Source organism: Vidua macroura, chromosome 7 (assembly GCF_024509145.1).
Source record: "Vidua macroura isolate BioBank_ID:100142 chromosome 7, ASM2450914v1, whole genome shotgun sequence".
NCBI classification, from domain to species: Eukaryota; Metazoa; Chordata; class Aves; order Passeriformes; family Viduidae; genus Vidua; species Vidua macroura.
Window position 1 is genome coordinate 6,600,376 of NC_071577.1, and position 21,090 is coordinate 6,621,465.

General features: G+C 41.4%; 1 protein-coding gene across 2 annotated transcripts in view; it reads left to right on the plus strand.

Moving 5' to 3' along the window:
* The window catches only part of ERBB4 (erb-b2 receptor tyrosine kinase 4), a 577,762-nt gene that overhangs the window by 454,572 nt on the left and 102,100 nt on the right, over positions 1 to 21,090 (plus strand). For both annotated transcript variants that reach the window (XM_053982239.1, XM_053982236.1), the window contains exons 17-19: positions 12,690 to 12,822; positions 15,412 to 15,534; positions 17,352 to 17,450. In XM_053982239.1, coding sequence (XP_053838214.1) covers positions 12,690 to 12,822; positions 15,412 to 15,534; positions 17,352 to 17,450 — 355 coding nt within the window. The remainder of the gene's footprint in view (positions 1 to 12,689; positions 12,823 to 15,411; positions 15,535 to 17,351; positions 17,451 to 21,090) is intronic.

The window sequence follows — 21,090 nt, forward strand, 5'->3', positions numbered from 1 at the left end:
CTGTGCAATGTAGGATTGGTTACTCTTTGTTAGTTAGAAAAAGTTACATGACAAATGTATTTGAGTTGAGAGCCCGGCCCAGACTTAATTCTCTGCAATTTGGCTTACTCCTTGTGGCCTTACTCAGATGTGAAGGAGCTGCAATTCCTGCATGAAGCAGGAGGCTCTTGGCTGGGGTTGTTTAGAGCATTTTGCTTTTCATTGCCTTTTTAACACCAGTTTTCTGGAATGATGGGGCATAGGACATGTAATGCAGATGAGAATTTGCACATTGGCATTACCTTTTTTGTTTGTTTTATACACCAAAATGTATGTTTACTTCTCAGTTAAATTGCAACAGCTTTCCCAGCATTGGATCAAAACTAGCAGGTAACTTGATGATAGTATAGTTGTCTGTCAGTCCTTTTCATTTGTTTTTGCAGGAATGGAAATACCAGTGTTCCATTTGATACTTTACTAGCATGTAGCAAACATAATGGTAAATGAGTTAAAGTAATTAAACAAGCTGTAGGTTTCAAGGAATGAACAAAGTCCTGACTTTGGTGCTATGTGTGGGAAGTTGTACCTCAGCATTTACCAAAGGTGGAAGCATCACCACAAATACCAGCAATCATTCAGAAAGAGAGCATTAGGAAATCAAGCCATCAGACCAAATTACTTAATCTTACTATAATTTTTTTCCATGTTGTAAAGTAAAATAACAGGCTGGGAAAATGTCATGTAAATTATCTGTACCTTTGGGTAGTAGTTTCAAAAAAACTAAATTCAATTTCTAATGGGAAAGGGGGACTAATACTAAACTCATTCCCCATGCCTTGCCCTCTCTTTGTTAGTTCATCTTCCTTTGCATCTCCTTTCTGTAAATTAGAGGTATTTTGCCTCTTTTCTCCCTGGTTACAGTGGTAGTGGAGAGAGTTGAACAAGAACGTAGATCCTGTCCCTTCAGAGAGACTGACTGTTTTCCCAGGAATGTGTGTTAGAGAGGCTTTAGAGAAGAGCCATTGGAAATAGGACCTTGTGTCTTGGAATAAAGTGTAAGAACTCAAACAGCTAAAAGCTTATTTTGGCCAAAAGTGAAGGTGTAGAGCCAGGTTCTCCTCTAGAAGTTCACAGGTAAGAAGACAAAGTTTGGTTGAGGATGGCACTAAGTGTAGTAGACTGAAAAAGAAAGTCGGGTGTCTGTGAGGTATAAAATGGGTGAAATCTGAGAGACATTCAAAGCAGAAAAATGCCAGTGCATTTCTAATGAAGGTTGTTAATCCCTGGAATGATTTTCTGTGGTACTGTTCTCTTCTTCAGCACTAGACTTGTGAAATCAAGACTGGGACTCTTTTCTCAAGCAAGATGAGTTTGTGCTGAGCTTGGGGGCAGAGGGTGGTGTGGCTCCTCCTGCCATGTGACAGGACACTTCAATGTCTGTGACAGTAGCTTCCAGCTGTGATCAGCTCTTGGCTCATGGTCCAGAGCTGTCCTAGCTAGAATTTCCCTTGAATTTTGATTCAGAGTACTGTGCTGGACAGAGACAAGCAAATCTAGCTGCTGAGTCCTGGGCTTTGGCTCCTGTCAGCTGTGGGTGAGGCACAGAGTGAGAGTTCCACATGACTTTACACAAGATTTCTGTTCTGTTCACATATGCTTGCTCATTAGCAGTTAGATCAGGTAAAATTCTGAGTTTTCAGACTGTCCTTTGCTAGGAGAGATGAGAAACTCATTCAGATCTTATCTGTAGTTTTGTCAAAAAGCTTCATGCTTTTTTTTTTCCAATCTGATGTAAATTTTTAATGACACCATCTTCACTTGCTCTTTTACAGACATATTGGCTGTTTCATCAATAGAAGATAATGACGAAAATCATTTCTGTAGTTATCTGAGATTGAACAAATGATAAAACAGGCAAGGAAAATTATGGGATAATGTGAAGAGCAGGTGCTGGCTAGTTTTGATTGAGCTTTTCTTTGGCAGGGGGTTGTGAGGATGTAACTCTGTATTTGCCTGATGTGGTACATTTCTCAGCAGAGCTGGTAGTTTCTCATACAAGAGAGTTGTGGCATTTATGCAGAAATCTGAGAACAAATACAACCTCATCATCAGGACAAGGGCCAAGCTTTGTTAAACATGGTCCAGACATGATGTTATCCCTGATTTTTCAATGATACAAATTTTTTTCTAGTAATGCCTAAAGGAAAACTCTCTGACATGCAATCAACTTTTTTAATGAGAAGTGTGAACTTTTTCCTCATACAATTTGTCTTGGACTCCCAATACTCTGCCTGTGACATAGTGTGTCCTTTGGAAACACAGCATTTCAAAGCAATACACCAGTGTTGGACACCTCTTAAAATGCTCACTTGGATTTTTATTACATGTTCTTATTGTATTCACTGTTCCATTTTAGCTCATAGTTCTCTTCTTGTAAATCCAATAATCTTTAGATGTGTCACTAAAATTAGGTAGTACAGATATGTCTTAGAAGGCACAGAAGCTAAAGCACCATAACATGAGGGAAAAGAAGTGGTAACAGCAGAAAAGTAGAAGCAAGCAAAAGGGTGGAAGATGTAGTTTTATTTGTTGCCATTTCTTTTGCTCAAGTTAATCCTGCAAGGTTAGAATCTGTAGGCCTGATGTCAGCGTTGGTCTGAAGGCTGAAGAGGAGACAAGACACTGCAATCCCTGCTTTTGGTAATAAAGTGTGTTCATCTGCAAATTGGTCAGAAAATAATGCTGGGAACGTGGAGCAGGGGATGCAGATCCTGTAGGCTGGTTGGTCAGAAGCAAAGAAACTGCAGTGATATGGTAGACTGGAGGGAAGATGTGTAATTCCAGAATTACACATGTAATTCAGCAGCATGGCAGTGGCTAAACCCATCTCCTCCAAGTTCCCAGCAGGCTTGCATCAGTGATGGAGATATTTTCAGTTCATGCCAGTGGTATCTGTATCCATGGGCATTGCTCTGCTTGAGTGAACAGCCTTCCTTAAAAAATATGTGCAAATTTCAGGAGTAAATCATATCTTTCCTTGCCCCTAATGGACCGATGAAGGGAAAAAATGAAAAGGTAAAAAGTATTCCTGCATTAAAATGGACCACTAGTTGTTAATATGCATAGTCTCAATCACAGCAGGGATAATAGACAAAGAACAGACTGAAGAGATAATATCCCTGCTTTAAAACTGTCCCATCTCCCATAGATCTGCTTTTCCCTCCCTCGTGGCAGTGATGTCCTCTGCACGTGAATAACTTAGATGCAGGCTAAGTTCAGCTCTGAGTGAATTCTCTCTACTTTCAGTTCCTGGATCAACCAGTGGATCGGGGCTGCAAATTCTGAACTTTGGGATGTTTGAGTCAATTTTTAATGAATAGATTTTTAAAATAGGGGAGCAGTTTCCAGGAAACCTCCAGTGAGAAGAAGGGTATCACTCAGAAAGCAAGCCAAAACCTGTAGGTGTATCAGTATGGTTGGATATATTCTCTCAAGCTTTCATCAGCCTTTTTGTGCTGCTGATTACTTAAATACTTCAGATACATATATTTTTGAAGTGGAATGAGAAGCAATCCCTTTCTCCCTCATGACAGAGGCAGGGGGAAAAAATGTTATTGAAGCCTTCTCTCTCCTTGGTGGTTGTTTTGGTTTTTCTTTTTTGTGTGTTTTTGTTTGTTTGTTTGGTTTGTTTGGTTTTTTTGTTTGTTTGTTTTTTTCTTGACACTAATGAGCTTCAGACTCTGTGAGACCTAAAAGGCACAAAATGTCAGCAGGATCCACTGCTGGTACTTAGGTTTGGGGATCTGGTGGAATGGGGAAAGGAAGGGGGTTGTGACTGAGAGAGGAAAAAGAGATTTTTAAGCTGGATCACCGTTTCCCCAGATGCTTGGCCTGTTCTGTTCTGGAATTTTAGCAGCTGTCGGAAGATGAGTTTCTTTAACATTTATAAGCTGCACAGATAAAGCAGCAAATTCTGGAATGTTCTATCATACAAATATTTGGGAGAAGGAAGAGCTATTTTACTAAATTATCATTGTCCTCGATGTGGGCTGTACTGTACTACAAAACAATCCTAATAAAAGAGCAGTTGGAGAGTCAGGGTTGCTCTTAGCAGTACCCTCACCACGGCCACGAGCTGCTTTCCTAACCCAGCCCCATCTGTGACTGTGGGGATGGTGGGAGGCTGCTGTGTACACAAATCCATGGTCAGCAGGGCTGAGAGCAGCATGATGCTCACAAAGGCTGGTTGCCCTTGGCTCCTTTACAGCCCCTGGAGTGGAAGGGATTCCTTTGGCTGGCTGTGGATACAGAGGAGAGCAATGACAGTGGGTGAGTTTGGAGCTTCTATGCTGAAATTTTCTTCTTAGAATGGCCTTTGGGGAAATGCTGGCAGTGGGATGATGACTCGAATTAAAAGGAGTTGCAAGATACTCCAGAGTTTCTCTCTGCTTCATTTGGTAACATAAGAATGACTGATAAATTATTAACATAGAAGAACTTCTGGGCATAGCATCATATAAGAGATGATCCTGTATAAACCTGTGTCAGGAACAGGATATCAGTTTTATATGAGCTTTTTCCCCAGTAAGCAAATGGGGTTTTCTAATGATTGATGTGATTTGTGTAGGATGTTTAGACAGTATGCTGTTCCAGTAAAATAATAGTGATAAATCCAAAAGCAGCATCAGGCATACTCAGAGAAATTCCTTGTACCCTGCTCTTTATCTGCCTTCAATTTTCCTCTGTATTTATGAGCATTGGCCGCATTGCTTCCCTGCTATGCTCCACAAAGATAAATTCTGCGTATTTAGAACTCAAGTGATGAGTAGCTAAAATCTGTGTTGAAGTTAACAGCATCATGGCCATTGCTAGTGTTCTAATAAATGTCTCAAATGCTGTATTTATAGAAACATGTCAGTGCAGAGTGAAGTGTGACTGTTTTCATTTAGGCTTTGAAGGAAAGATTTTTAACTGTAGGTGTACATGAATGTACGTAATACATGAAAGATATGGGTGCATATTTCCAAACGCATCCTGCTACAAATCATCCGTGCACTCTCATCTCAAACAGGTTCAAAAGATGCTTTAATGCCAGCACTTGTTGAAAAACCTCAGCTGAAACCTGCATAAGATCTTATTTCAGAACAAATTATTGGATATGACAAGAAACTTGAAGATGGGAACACTGTGTGATAGTTCTGTTCTCATCTGTTTCTCATGTCCCGTTTTGTTATCATAGAATCAGAGGATGGTTTGGGTTGGAAGGGTCCTGAAAGATCACCTTGTTCCACACCTGCCATGGGCAGGGACACCTTCCACTATCCCAACTTGCTCCACGTCCCATCCAACCTGGCCTTGGACACTTCAGGGATCCAGGGGCAGCCACAACTTCTCTGAGCAACCTGTGCCAGGGCCTGCCCACCCTCACAGGGAAAAATTTCTTCCATATATATAATCTAAATTTCCCCCCTTTCAGTTTTGATGTTTGGTTTTTCTCTTCTGCCAGTGTCCAGTGCTGAACCTTAGTCTGACTGTTCCCTTCTGTGCAGGGGCTTGTTCCCCTTGGAGAGGTGCTTGGGCAGAGGCTGGGGCTCGCTTCAATGTACAGGTTTGGTTTTTTGTTTTTTTCTTTTCCATAAAGGAGAAACATAAAGTCATAAAGAATTCAGAGGAAGGAATCTGGTTCAGAATGTCAGACTTGGTCCCCAAGTACAGTCTTTGGAGGCTCTCTACTGTGAAATCCTCCTGGAGGTCGACAAAGTAAATGCTTGCTGTCCCAAATGACTCAAAGCTGGAACAGGAAGCAGTCCAGTGTTCTCAACCACAAACAAAATATCTGCTCTGTGCTCCTAAAACCTTTTGAATGAGTACTTTCAGGAAAGCCTGGCATTCCAAAAAAGCAGGCAGGTATAAAAAGAGAGATAAATGCATTTTTCTGAAGAAAAATGTTGATTTGGGAAATGAAGTAAAAATTAAAGACATGAGGTAGAGAAACCTTCTTGCAGCTCCTTAGAGGTAGACAGTGCACCTGTGCAGTCTACAGGCACAGTCATGTGTGAGTTTGGATATTTCTTCTGTTGAATAGCTCAATTTCAGCAAACACTAAACTGAATTTAAGTGAATTATAAGCATTTTCCACCAGTGGAATTCAAAAAGTGTTTAAAAAAATAATAAAAGAAGGAGCACAATATTCAAACAGTTTTTCTCCTGATAGTTATTTAAAATACTACTGAACATTCCTTCATGTTCTCTCTTCTTTGTATTTATAAAAACTTATTGCAGAGCAAAATGTTCCAGTTTTGAGCTTGTCTTGGTTTGAAAAGACAGGTGTCTGCTAAGGAAGGCAGGAGCCTCCCTTTAAATAGAGAATGTAAACTCCCTCCCTCTAAATTATTATAGTTTTGAAATTAAGGGGCTCTTGGGCAAAGATATGGGAATAGGAATAATAGTTCTTTACTAGGAAAATTAAAAATACAATTGCAATAGTACAAACAAACCACTGCCAGAGTGAGAACAGGCCCTGGCAGCCTGTGGGTCAGGGTGGTGGCAGCAGTGCCATTCCATGGTGGCTCAGCCCTCCTGCAGTGCCAGCTGTGCTTCTGCTGGAGCAGGATCCTGGACAAGGCTGGAGTTTTCCTCTGAAGCTCCAGGGCTGGTGGGGATGGGCCTGGGCTTCCTCTGGGAATGCAGTGGGGCAGAAAGCTGCTCCTCTGGGAATGCAGTGGGGAAGAAAGCTGCTCCTCTGGGAATGCAGTGGGGCAGAAAGCTGCTCCTCTGGGAATGCAGTGGGGCAGAAAGCTGCTCCTCTGGGAATGCAGTGGGCAAAGGCTGCTGTGGTGTTGCAGGAGTCAGATTGTATCCAGGTAGGAATGCTTGGCTCCTCCCCTGGGCAGAGCATCTCCCCATGGGATGATGGAATTTTCTCAGCCATGCAGGGACACTCAGTGGCCATGAACAGAAGAGATCTCCTGGAGGGAGGATTGGTTGTGGGAGAGATAAAGGAAACTGCCCAATGAACAGGAGAGAACTGCCCCAGCTCTGACAGATGGTGGTAGAATACACACCCCCAGCCACATCTTCCAACCTAAGACAGAGCTACAGTGTGCATTGTCCATGTGACCCAGCTCCCTCTGGATGTTTTGGTTCAGATTTGATTTGGGTTCAGATTTCATGTGTTTCTCAAGCAATGTAATGGGCTCTGCCATGGGTTGTGCTGCTCCGTGGTGCTCTGGATCTGACAGTGAATGAACAGCAAGCAGTGCCACCAAGGCAGGCCATGTTTCTATTGGAGAAAAGTGTGTTTTCTGGATGAATGTTTTCATGTGCACAGGCAGTGCGGACTGCCACTGGTTGCAGAGCAGCAGGCTGAGCTGATTGCTTCTAATAGGAATTCTTTATGCAGAGAGAAACTCCTGGAGCTAATGGTGATAGTCTTGGTTTCATAGCAGTCCATCAGTATCCATGGTCATTACAGCTTTAGTTTCCTTTATTTGATGCAAAATATTATTGTTTCCAAAGAAAATGGGAAATAATACAACTTTATAAAGCATATTGCTCTTTTACTTGCTGAACTGGCTTCACCTGTGAGTCCAATCTAGTGGTTTTAACTGGCTTTGTGTCACAGTTAAATCAATCTGCATTACATGGGGCCTGACTTGGCATATTTTAAAAAGAGTGCTAGTCTGGTTATTTAAAGCACAAGCCTCAAAACAGAGTCACTGTGCAAGCTCTTAACAATAGCATTCCTTTTTTAAGTTGAGGCAGAAAAGAAAAATCTCAGCCTAAAAATGGCAGGAATGCAAGAGATTTTATTGGGACTTTTCAGTTTTAGAGAAGAAGCCCATAAAAAGCCTTGATATTGATGCTGTAATCCCAGAGATTTCAGTAGTTATTCCTAGTCAGATGTATTAACAGGGAGTTAAAATTGAGAGTTCTTAGTAATTTATAGTGAAAACGTAACAGAGTGGTAGTTCTAAATTACGCCATTCAGATTTGATCTGCAGCTCTGGTTGGATTTAAAACCAGTGTTAAAGAAATCCATTGTGCTCTGTGTGTGGTAATAAAAACGCCATAGATTTTGAATCAATATGTATTAATGAGTAGAATGTTGGGCTGTAATAATTTTCAAAGTTATACTTAATATTTTTTTCCTTTATCCTCTTTTACTTTGCTGAGTGAAATGGGGACTCCTACCTTGAGGTGTGAGTAGAACATACCTTCACAGGCATTGATACAAGAACCAGTAAGAAAAAGCAGTTTTGTCAACAGGTACATGTTTGTCCATACAAGCCTTGGCCAAAGTGAAAGCTGTGTCTGCTCTTTAGTGATGTTTAACTGCTGAGTGGACCCAGACACAGACTGCAACCCTCAGGTCATTTTGCATATTGAAAAGTTGACAGTTTGCCCACATTTAATCTCTGGATTAAATGTGGAATTAGTAGTAATTGTGTAACTGTGAGATCAGCTGTGAGTTAAAATTTGTGTTTACTCATGATAAAAACTCCCAGTCTGCACATAAATAGGGCCATGTGTCAGTGTTCAAACACTCTCTGATTAGGAGGGGAGAGGGGGAAGGGTGCCTTGTTCTTGAAAAACAGTATAAAGCAAAGCAGACTTGGTGAGAATAGCATCAGATGAATCCTTGCCACCCATGCAGTGAACACCAGGCACTCTGGACCTTGTGGCTGTGGAACTGAGCACAGCAGAGAGATGCTGTTGAAATGTCCACAAATTTGCTTCCCAGCCTGGTTGTTTATCTTGTATGTTTTAAATACTGAGATTATCTCTACAGGATTAGTAGAATCCATCAGATCTCTGAAAGGGCAGCTTTAAAGTTGGCTGAACCCCCACTGATGGAAGGGGTGAGGAATGCAGAGTGTGGAAAGCATCCATCAGGAAAAAAATAATGCCTTGGTAACAAGGATTTGTGAGAAGGAACTGCTTAGCAAACACTCAAGGTTGTAATGAATCCTGTTTGGATATACAGATAAAAACTCCAAGCAGGAGAAAGTTGGTACAGGAACTTGGAGCCTTCTAACAGCTTGGCTTCAAAGCTCAGTTTCTTTACATCTCAGACCAGGTGGGTCAATGCCAAGGATGGAGGAGCAGGTGGTGTTTGTCAGCTTTACTCCATGGGACACAACTCGATTTCCTCTCCCCTTTCTGCTGCACTCAGCAGTCAAGAGCGTGAGACCAACCCTGTACTCATCTAAATCAGGGCTTTAATACCTGGACTCAGGGCACTGTGGGAATGGCAGATGTTCTGGTCTTTTGGAGTGGGTGGAATGGTGTGAGCCCTGCTGCTGAGCATCCTTGTCCATCTTGGAATACTAACTTTGAAGTCAGTGTCAGTTTTGGTGTGTGGGAGTGGGTGTTACGTGTTTCTAAATGTGAAAACACAGTGCCCTTTTAAAAAGAAATACATATATATTATTCATTTCTCCTAAGGGAATACTGGAACCTTTCTTTCAACTTTTAGCCACAGATACACAGTTTCTAGTTTAAGAGGCAGGATTTTTATGTTGTGGGGTTTTTTTTCCCTCCCACAGCCCCCCCCCAGCTGATGCCTTTTCCACTTATTAATTGGGTATTCTGTCCTCAGTTGAGGGAGAGATGTGGGATAGCAAATTAATTATATGGGGTTGAACTATGATTCAGGGCCATGTTTCTTGGACTGCTAAGCCTGTTTTGATGAGCATGAAAATCCAGAAACACCTAGCAGAGATTGTTTCCATCCTCTGGAGTAGATTTCCAGTGTGTAAAGGAAAGCAGTGGCTGTAGCAGGAGTTTCCTGTTGGTGGGTTAGTGGTGGAGCTGTAAGAAATGTGAGTCAGGATTGACTTTTGACTGTCCATTAATTATGCTGGACAGGCAGGACTGACATGGAACTTTAGCTTTTCTGAGGCTTTTCAGTCTCCATGCTTTTAAAAATTACTTTAACATGATGGGGGCTTTTGATAGTGCATTTTTTGTCTTTTCATCAGCATTGCTCATGGAATGAGTTTTAAGTGAGAAGTAGTCTGAGGGGGGCAAATGTCAGGAATTGCAGTCATGGAGATGGCTGTGAGACAGTAATGTAACAAAAGTAAGTGGATTAAGCTCTTAATGCCACTAGAGAAAAGGAGATTTGTGTGTCCAGCTGCCTGTGAAGCCAAACAGTTTGTTAGGTGCATATGCAAAAAAGGATTGGATTAAAACAAACAAAATGGGAGAAGGTTTTGTGACTTCAGCAGCAGCTCTGGTCAGTGCCACCTTGCAGAGATCTGTGTTGAACAACCCCAGCAATGGCCCAGCAGAAAGGTAAACAGCTTAATGGAATTCATCAGGGTATTAAAGGTAAGGCTCTGCAAGCATGAAAATAAGCAGAGAACTGAGGCAGGAGAACTGATATTAGCAGAACAGAGAGAAAAAGCAAAGTCAACCCAACAAACCCAAGCGAAAATAACCCCAGTGCTGGGGTAACACCCTGAAAACTGGGCTTAGGAAATAATCCACGTGTGCTTGAAAGCAGTGTGAAGTGGTAACAGGGAGCTGTGGCTGCAGGGACTTGGCAGCTGGTCCTGGAGCAAATAAACCACAGGGCTGTTGACTTTGGGGCTTAGCTCAGCAGCAGAGAGAGGAGAAGCTGCTGGGTATGTGACCACATGCAAGGGTGGGGTGTTTGTGGTTTACAGGATTTGATGCAAGGGTAGTGGATTTGGGAGTCAAGGCAGCTGATCGCTGTTTGAGTGGAAAATACAGGCTTTTTCTGTGTTTCACTGATTTGTTTAGCATTTAAACGTATTTGTTTATTGCACATTGTACTATCCCTTTCATGCTTCCTTTTTAAGCTTGCTTGATAATATATTTAGGTGGTACCTCCTGAAAATTCAGGTATAATCTAGCGTATTTCACATTAGCAACTAAAACGCTTGTTTGGTGAAGTAATTGAAAATTATTTCCTTTTTTTTCAATTACCTACTAAAAATGAGGACATTCTTTCAAAGTCAGTGAGAGTTCACATGAGGAATCGTAATGATCCATTTTGAACCCCCCTTGTACTCTATAACAATAGAAGGGCTACAAACTTCATTTTATTTTCTTCATTACTTATTATATCCCCTTTAGAACCATTTCTTTATTATAGTCTATCATGTAAATATTATTTGGACTACTTTTAAAGTACACAGTACTATAAAACTCCAATTACTTACTTTGACAACTGTTATGCTAGTTATTAATATGCACTTTAAAGCTGAGAGTTCTCCTGCCTATTTAGTCACTCTGTGGTTTGGTGGTGTTTGTTAAAAATTATATGACTGCTCATATAGCATAAAAATGAATTTTAAAAATTCCTCTGCTCAAGAGCATTAGGCAGTACAAGCTCCATAGGAGGCTTTTGGTGGCTAGTGTTTTTCATAATTGCCTGTTAAAGAGTTTCTTGCAATGTAGAAAGACATGTAAACAAAGAGGAGCATTTTTGGGGGTGGATATGCCAGGTTCTTTAAGCTCTGCACTCAAAATCACAGAGTAACCACTGGGGTTAGAAAGGGCAATGTGTTTTAAGGACGTGGAGGTGGTACTGGGTATAGGGTTTGGGTTCCCCAAACACTATAACCCATTTCCCAGCCAGACAACATTCCCCTTCCTTTATGTGCAAGCTTAGAGTTTCCATCATAAAGTCTGTGAACTGCAACAGGCCTTTGTGTTAATGTGTTTACCCTGGGAAAACATGGGTATAAATACATTTAAATACTGGATGTGGGAGTATGGGGCTTTCTCAGAGGTAATGTAGACACACCTTCGTGCACCATACCAGGTGAGATGGCACTGCTGCAGGAAAGGTTGTAAAAAGAAGAATAAAGAAAGGGTTATATAAAACAATTCAGTATGTCTGAGGGAGACTCTGAAATTTTCCATAGCTGTGTGGTACATTTTTATTAATGGGCTGTAATGTACCTTTCATCATCATCCAGATGTAACTGAAGGAGGCTTTTAGAGCACAGCAGTGACGTTTCCACAATCTTGACAACAGTTAATTTATTTCCTGGGCTTACCACGCAATGGTTTCAGCACCATTGTAATCTGCAGTTGTCATGCTGTGGTTTTACCCCTCTTTTCAGCAACTCTCCAGCCACTGTTGGAGGGATGTTAAATGCTCTGAGTGTGTTCATGTTGGCAAATTGTTGGTATGCTGTGAAAATGCCTAATTTAAGGTACTGCTTTGAGTTTTTCTCTGGAGGGAGCCTGATTTCTCCATTGCCTGTGTAGGTGATCTCCATATCTTGCCTGTGAAGTTCCCTCTCACTTCCTTCATACTCAGGAGGTTTCTGGTCTGGGGATTTTTCAAGGGCTTGTTTTGCCCTGAATGAGTTGATGTGGGTGGAGCCAAAGTCAGCACAGGCGGGTTTCTTGCAGCAACCTGCAGATACCTGTGTCCTCATTTTGCCATTGCAGATTTGCATTTGCCATCAAAGTGCATGTTGTGTTTCCTTGTCCACACGATTCCTCACATGTGCATGGGGGTTTGTAAACAAAAATAGAATTGGCATAATGATTAAAAACAAGCAAATTCCTACCATGTGTCAATGTGTTTGCCCTGACTTCCCATCTGGGCTGGAATTCATAAGGCAGTTAATGAGCTTTCCACGTGACTGTGTTTTTTTGTACCCAAGCATTCTTTGGTCTCTCAGCCTAGCTGTGGAAGTAAAGTCTCTGATTCTGATTGCCAGAACCCCCCTGATTGCTGCGGGAGTCATCGGTGGCCTCTTCATCATCGTCATCATGGGCCTGACGTTCGCCGTGTACGTTCGGCGCAAAAGCATCAAGAAGAAGAGAGCGCTGCGAAGGTTCCTGGAGACTGAGGTGAGCCTGGGCTGCCCCTCACAGGCTGTCTGGGGAGATATGCAGGGCTGCTCTGCTTCTCTATTAGAGATGTTCAGGTCTTCCCTTACCTGTAGAAATCTTTCTGCTTACCTGTGCAGACTAAACTGGTGAAAAGAAAAAAAGTTGTTTCAAGGTGCTTGTTTTCTGCACAAGTACGGATTCATGGCTTCTGAAGACCAGGAAAAGTTCCCCATGGTCACTAGAAGGTGTGTCCCACCAGATTTCTCAGCTCCCATCCTGCTCTCCACTGAAATTCTATTCCAGTTAATCAGTACATTTAGCAGCTCTCATGCTTAACTATCACAGGGTTTCATTCTGGCCATGTTTAGGTTGACTTCTAAGGCTAAAGTAAGTTCCTTCAGCAAGCTCTGCTACAAACTTCATGCTTAAAGGCAGATGTTGTAACTTACTGTTGTTCCTAGTGCCTACAATGCCTTTGTAGTACAGATTTTGTAGTTTCAGATTTTGTCAAAGGCTGTAGTAATGATCAGTAATAATCATGTCTTTTATTAAACCAAGATACTCCACAGAGCTTAACCAACTGAAGTTCACAGTTCTACTGTCAAAAACGTGTAGCAGAGCTATAGCAGAGTGCTGTGACAGTTCCATCCTGCTCTTTGAAGTGTCATTAGTGAAGGGGGCAATCTAAGAAGTACATTTAAATGTAACATTAAATGTATATCTATCAGCTACTGCAGTGGTGATTACCATCATCTCCTCAGTCCTATACTTGAGACACTTTGCAAATGATGGTATTTTTAAATTAGGCTGCACCTTTGTGAGATAATAAAGCTTGGAAATGCTGTTAGCTAGTGACTATTTGATAAGGCATTATTAACAGTGTTGTTTTCTCTTCTGTTCCAAGGGTTCTGCTCCCACTCAGCTCCACTCTAGAGCCTGGGAGTAAATGATTTATGCATCCCCAGTCTGTTTGCACAAGTATCTTCCTGTTTGGCTAGAATTTGTGTTGCTTGTTAAACACTGTTCAGCTGTATAGAAAGCTTAACAATACTCAGTGCCTTTAGGTGAATAAATCTTGCCACTGTATCAGCCCATACTTAAGCATAAATTATTTTAAGCAGGTGGTTCTCCTTGCATTGGCTTTGAAATCCAAATTTCATTTTTCATTTGGTCAGATAAAAGCTTAGGCTGGCAATAGTCCTGAGGGACCAGGGCCTTCTACTGAACATGTGGGGAATCTGCTGTCTTGGCTGAGAAACTGAAGATTAAATCAGGAGCATCCTGAAATAAACACACAAGCAATTAGCTTTAGGTGAAGTTTCTCTTTCTATCCGGAGGCTGTAGCAGGACTTACTCTTTCTTTAGTTCATTCTCCATAAAACCCTACAAGCCTGGTTTTAGACCCCCACAACACATCCCCTCCTCTCCCTGCTATTCCTGTGTTGGTGGATTGTGGCACAGAACCTCTTTTCATCTACACAAACTGAAAACACAGAAGTGTTCTGCCAGTTTGCCTAATTTTCTTTTAAAGCAAGCCTTTCTTTCATGGTATAAATACTGAACATCTAAACTGGGACAGAGGAAAGAGAAATCCCTCATCTTGTTGCTGTTTGGATTTGTTATGTTTTCTTCCCTGTTAATTGCCAGATACTGGTATTTTTACATGAACAAAACTAATTAGTCTGGTCAACTAATTAAGTAGTTCATGGTGACCAAAGAGCTATAGAAGTAGATCTCAAACTGCAGAGCATGGTGCATTTAGCCTTGTAAACAGGCAGCTTTGAAGTGCTGCATTGTTTTCAAACCAATTTGAGTAGGAGAAGCTCTGAATTATTTTCCTCATCCTGTAAAGGAACAAAATGTTTTTCATGTGTTGTATTGAGTGCTGTGTTCTACGTGTATTTTAAATTTAGTTTTAAAGAAGCATTGTTTTTCTGGCAGAGATGGTATGAGATCTATGAGCGTTTTTAACTGAATGTGCCATTGTGGCTCATTTACAAAGTTTCTTGGGACATCTTGAGCAAATTGTTTAATTGCAGTAAATTAGTGGCTGTTATAAATTAGCTGCCTGCTCTAAGGTGTTTTCTCCCTAAAGCTGTCTTCCTGTGTGGTAAAACAGAAGTTCAGAAAAATCGTCCCCTCCTCAAAACAGAATAAGAATGTGATGAGCCGTTTAGTCCAGGCCATTAAAAAGAAATATGGCCAACTTAAAAGACACTAAAATGGGCAAAATAGGATGTGGTACACTGATAATAAATGCTATATTTCTGTCATGTAGAAAATATTTATACTGCCTCCATTATCAGAAGTCCTTGGATGTGTTACTCTGACACCAATTCAATTTCCAGTTCATAATTCCATCACACAGTTTCTGGTGGAAATTACTGCATTTGAGTGAGGACTTGCTTTATCAAGTCTCTTGGTTTTGTGGTGTTGCTTGTTTGCTTTTGAAGATGAGAAATCCCTCCAAGAGTTGGCAGGGCAGGGGTCAATAGATCTCCACCACTGTCTGGTTCCAGTATTTCCTTGGGTTGGTTGCTCTCAGTACAAACTTCTGATGGGTCTCCCTGTTCAGCAGTGTTTGGGACTGTTGGGTTTTCCTTGCAGCTGGTGGAGCCCTTGACCCCGAGCGGCACGGCGCCCAACCAAGCCCAGCTCCGCATCCTGAAGGAGACAGAGCTGAAGAGAGTCAAGGTCCTGGGCTCGGGAGCCTTTGGAACAGTGTACAAGGTGAGAGCCTTCCCCACACAGCCCCGAGTCCCCTCTTTTACCTCTGGAGCAGGCAACTTCTGCATTGCAGCAGAGCAGCCTGTCCCAGGGGTGGTTCCTGAGCCGCTCCTGGGAGAGAAAGGACGCTGGAATTGTGTGCAAGGAACACATCCTCAGGATCAAGTGGTGACATGCAAATATTATTTCTTGATGAGCAAAGACATGTCAGCCCCAGTCATTTTTATGTGCAAGAGGGCTACACGAGCTGGATTTTTCTGCTGGCAAAGTGCAGCACCAAGGTTTGGCCTGCTGTTCTTACCTAAGAGCATCTTTTATCATATTCCATTTTTGGAAAGATGGGTAAATGGTGTCTTTCATTTCACAAGTGTCATGTGGGTCTTGCAACAGCAATAATACCTAGTAAAAGCAATGCCATTACCTAAACCGTAACACTTCTTGTTTCTTCCATTTAAATAGAAAAGATGAGTTACTTCAGGGCATGCTTTAACAACTGGGATGTGAGAGTGGAACCCACAAAGGAGAAAGTACTTCAGTTAAAGAAGTATTTATTTTTTAAGATCTGTTGGCCATGTCCAGATCACAGAGACATGAAGTAGGGCTTAGTGGGCAAGTCAAACCAATTCCCCAATCCTTTGGGAGCAGCCCAAACCTGCCAAATCAAGGTGGTAGATAAGAGCACCTGCATGTGTCCTCAAAGAGGGGAGGAAAGGAAGGAAGCACAGACCAGGTTGCTATAGCTACAAGGTCATGGGGATTAGATTTATGAATTATGAGTTTGAATGTACTTAGATGATAATAAAGTGAATGCCATGAGGTTGACAAGAGCACAGCAATAGTCAAATGTGGCAAGCACATTTCTCTCTCTCTCAGAATTTTTCATAGAGGTGCACAGATAGAAAGAAAGAGAAAACAATTTCTATTTCTGCTCCTTGTTTTTCCCATGTGAAATGTGTTTGGAGAATTGTTCACCTGGGGTGATTGCTTGATTGGATTCTGGTGAGGATTGTTTGAGCCTGATGGCCAATCCAATCCACCTGTGGCTGCACTCTCAGAGAGGGTCACGAGTCATTAGATATGGTAGTTAGAAAAGTAGGCATGTAGTTTTAGTATCTTCCTTTAAATAGTATATTAATGTATTGTAGTATAGTTATAATAAAGAAATCATTCAGCCTTCTGAACTGATGTTGGACATCATCATTTCTTCCCATTGGGTTCACCTGCATTTTACAATAGTCAAGAATGATGGAAAAGTAGCCCAAGACAGCTTGTGAATTTTAAATTTCCTTTTTTGCCACCTAAGTTTTTGATTTTCAGGTATTAAATAATTAAACAAACAGCCCCTAAATGCTTCACTCTAAGTATATTATTCTCAGAGTTTTCTGTTCATGCATGATGTTATTATGATCTGGTGATATTCAGTTTTGAGAGTTTACTGATGGCTTCAAATTTGAGCATCAGAATCCAGACAGAAAGTCCAGATTTTTGTTTAATTATATCCAAATCAGTATCAGAATTGTATCTTAGTCACTAGAAAAAGTGCCTCTTGGCCGTGCTGCCATTACTCTTTAAAAACCCTGTTGTGGACAAGAAAATCAAGGATGTTCACTGATATAAAATGTTTCATTTAACATCAGAGTTTAGTTTTGAGGTAAGAAGTAGTTTTATGGAAGTTTTTTATTTTGTAATATTGTGTCTTCTCTGTTCTGAGTCCCATAACTGATCTGCATGACATGACAGAATGTGTCAAAAAGAGCTGTAACTCTGAATCAAGTTTTTCTGATTATTATCTTATTAGTCTTCTTTTTTTCTTTTTCTAGGGGATCTGGGTCCCTGAGGGAGAAACAGTAAAGATTCCTGTGGCCATTAAGATCCTTAATGAGACCACCGGTCCAAAAGCCAACGTGGAGTTTATGGATGTAAGTAAAACACGAGCAATGTCTTTGGGTTTTGGCAGGGGTGGTGTCTTTCTGTAGCCCACAGAGGCTGTAAAGAGAAATTCTTGCCAATTTTCTTTCTTTATATTTAAATAGCAGAAGGAGGCTTGTACACAGCACCTGGTGGGGCTGGGTTTTCCACTGCATGTGCCCCAAGATATTTGGAGTTGTCTAATAATTTGTTTTTCTGTCAGTATAAGACAAAAACTCCTCTGTCTCGGGGGCCAGATGTTGTTTCTTTCTGTGGCAGAAAAGCCATGGAAGAGAGAACAGGAGTTGCAGGGGAGGATCTTACCATGCATGCAGGTCTGTATTGGTGTAGAACTCACAGGAACAGAAATTCAGCTCAGTTTTCCCCCACTTCGGTGTTCCAAGACTCTGGGAGCTGGCAGCAGCAGCAAAGCATAACATGGAGAAGGGGAAAATTAAAATATGCTGGATTTAAAATCCCTTTTGCTTTACTAATCTGAAATACCATGGATAAGAGGTCAAGATAGTAATTTCCATGAATGTTCTATGATCACAGAGGCTTTGCACTCAGTTTTCAGCTCTGTGTCAAGATCAAAGCTTCCTGACACCATGAATCTCTATATCTTACTCAGTGACAAGTTTTTGACAAGTCATAGAAATTTGCACTCTTTTTGTAGGTCCCTCTTGTGAACTTGAAAATTGCATATGACTTTTAAGTCTTGCTGATCTGTTCAGTGTGTAAGGCCTAATTTGTTAGCATTAATGAGACTGTAAGCCACAAGGAGAAGGTACTCCCATTATATAGTCTATTCTTCCACCTAGAAGTGAAGAGGAATGTGCAGTTATGGATTTAGGTGCTCCAGACAGCTGTTTCATGTCTGAGTTCTTAGGCAGTTGAAGGAAGGCTGTGTAGAGGAAGGGATTTCCTGTGTTTTTTACAAAGCACTACACATTTATGTTGGTTAGAGAATTTCCATCCTTGATGATTCTATCATTCTGTGGTTCTGTTGCATTCAGTAATTGCTTTGCACAAATAATAAATAAAAAGGGCAGTTTTGGCACAGTTTAAAAGGAATTAATTGCATTAAAGGGATAACAAGTATTAGATATTTTTGCTTAATGGACAAAGAATCTTGCTAATAATAGAGCTGCCCCAAGAGGAGAGGTGGGATCCAGTAACTGGATGTCAGTGGTCAGTCAGTGACACAGATTCCAGCCTGAAGGTGAGGGAATTGTTATCACTGTGTGGAACTTTGCAATTTGTACCAGATCAGGATCTGAGCCCTGATCTGATAGAGAAATAGTAGTAATAGCTCCTCCTCTGATACTGATTAACCTTGAAGCAAAGAAAACATAAGGTCCTTAATAAAAGGCAAAGTTGCTGGTCTGAGGTTTCACAGCTCAGCTTAGGTCAGTTTAGTTCACTGGACCATACTTCCCCCAGTGTTTACATCAGAACATCTGATAAATGGCTCAGAAATGAAGAGGCTTTTGGGAACTCCGGAGATTTTTGGCTGTACAGTTACAGTAGGGAAGGTTTCTCTTTAAATTAATAGTTTATCCTGAGTCTCTGACCCAGTGGCTGCAAGATGAGAGAAAAACTAAAGTTGTTTTTAGTTCTTGAGGTTAAAAATAGCCCTTAGGTTGTTTTTAATCATAATAAAAAAGAATTAGACTTCATCATTAGTTGATACAAGTGGCAATAAGGAGAAATAATATGTTTTCTGTCAGTGCTGCTTTTTATATATGTGCAATGATTTGTAATCCTTTTCCGTACTGCATTGATGAAGATAATTAAATTTCATTCTTGTGAAATAATTGCTCATCCAATTATGCAGAGGTTCTTGCCATCCTTACCTCCTAAACCAGTTGTTTAGTTCCTGAAACAATGCATTTTCGAAGAGAATGACCTAAGCATTATTTCTGGCTTTAATGTGACTACTCCTCCCTGTCCCAAAAAAGACATAGTTTTAAACATTTAAAAAATTTAAGCCAAAATTTAGATTATGAGGAGATAACATAAATATCTTTCACTGAAATGTAAGTTAGAGTAAAAGAATGTGTTTTACTCATTCTCACTTCAAGACTTTAGTCAGTATAGCCATCCTGATAAAACTGGATACTGTTTAATCATTTTATGAGGAAATATTCAAATGTGCATCTGCAAGTAAAATGCATCAGTTGCACTTCAGTAAAAAGAGTGTTATGAATGATGGTTGTTGGTTAAAAGCACTTGTGTCAGATTTTGAAAGGTATAGAGGTGGCTAAATACCACAGTGAACACGGTGGGGTTAATTCCTTCTTAAAAAGGGTCTGCCAGTGTTGGTAGTGAATGGGAAGAGGAGGTGTCCTTAGATGAGTCACACCCTTGGCTTTGTAGGTGTGCTTTTGTCAGCACTTACTTCTTCCTGGCTTGGGAAAGTCCTTGTATCTGTAAGTAAAAGCTGGCATTCCTTTTAGAAAGGCTCTGGAAAATGGAAAGGCTTTGGTGAGCAGCAGTTTGTGTGCAGAGGGTCCACAGCAATGGCTGCTGCGGGTGTTAGTGGCACTGCCCTTAGATCTGGTGAAAACTTCTGATGCTGGCAGAATGGGAGTCTAAAAGGGCTCTGTGAGCTCCTCAAATTCTGCTAAACGTTGTGCTGAAGGAGTAAAGGAAAACAATTTGGCTCCTGGGCTGTCATTTCAGCAGCCTGGAGCCCTGCTAATGGGGCAGTAATGACTGTAATGATACAATGCCTGATGTCAGCTCTGCTGCTCTGGCCAAGCACCTCCCATCAGGAGATCATGAATTGGCCATCATGCAAAAGCACAGCCCTTATTTGGGATTTTTCTTGAGGGAGCCACAGCAGAGTTTGTTTTCCAGGCTTTCTTCACCCATTCCCAGCTAGCCCTTTCCCTTTGCTCCCTGTGTTTGTCCCTAGATTTATCACTGCAGTAGGTCTGTGTCTGCTACAGCAATACAAGATGGAATCTGTAAAGTAGCCTGGACCAGGGCAGAGCCAGACTGCACAGGAGGCCTTCTGTGGATTTATTTTCACCACACACAGGTTGCTGTTACTGTTTTGTCAATGAAGGTTTACCCCATTTCCCCACATACTTGTGGGTGTGTATTGTGTCTGGGATAATTACAGAGTCTCAAGGATTTTCCCCTCAGCATGGTCATGGGCTTAAGTTGCAGGGCAGAGATTCTGCTCTGGCAGGTCCCCAAAAGGGGGCTGGGGTTTGAATTCAGAGTGCAAGTGCTCTGCCTGCACCAGCTAGACACAGGGGCATCAGGAGGGAGCTCAATCCTGCTCCTCACCCTAAGGCTGGGAACAGAATATATGATAGTCCTGAGTTTTATGGAGGGAAGAGAATCTTGTGGTGAGGAAAACAGGCAAATGTGCAGCTGAGAGGCTGCTTGATACTAGAACAGGGACTTACACTTTCACTTGGGAAAACAATTTCACCTCCTCAGCCTCAATTTGTTTGACTGTTATGATTGTCTGATAAGTCAAGTAGCCATTGGTGTGGTCAGATGGTTTAACATCAGCCCAGATACTCAACTGACAATGTAACAAATTCTAAAGACATGCTGCAGTTGGAGAGTACAGCAGGCTTTGAGGCTGAAAACATGTCCTTAAAAAACTTGTCATGGGGAAACATTTGATGA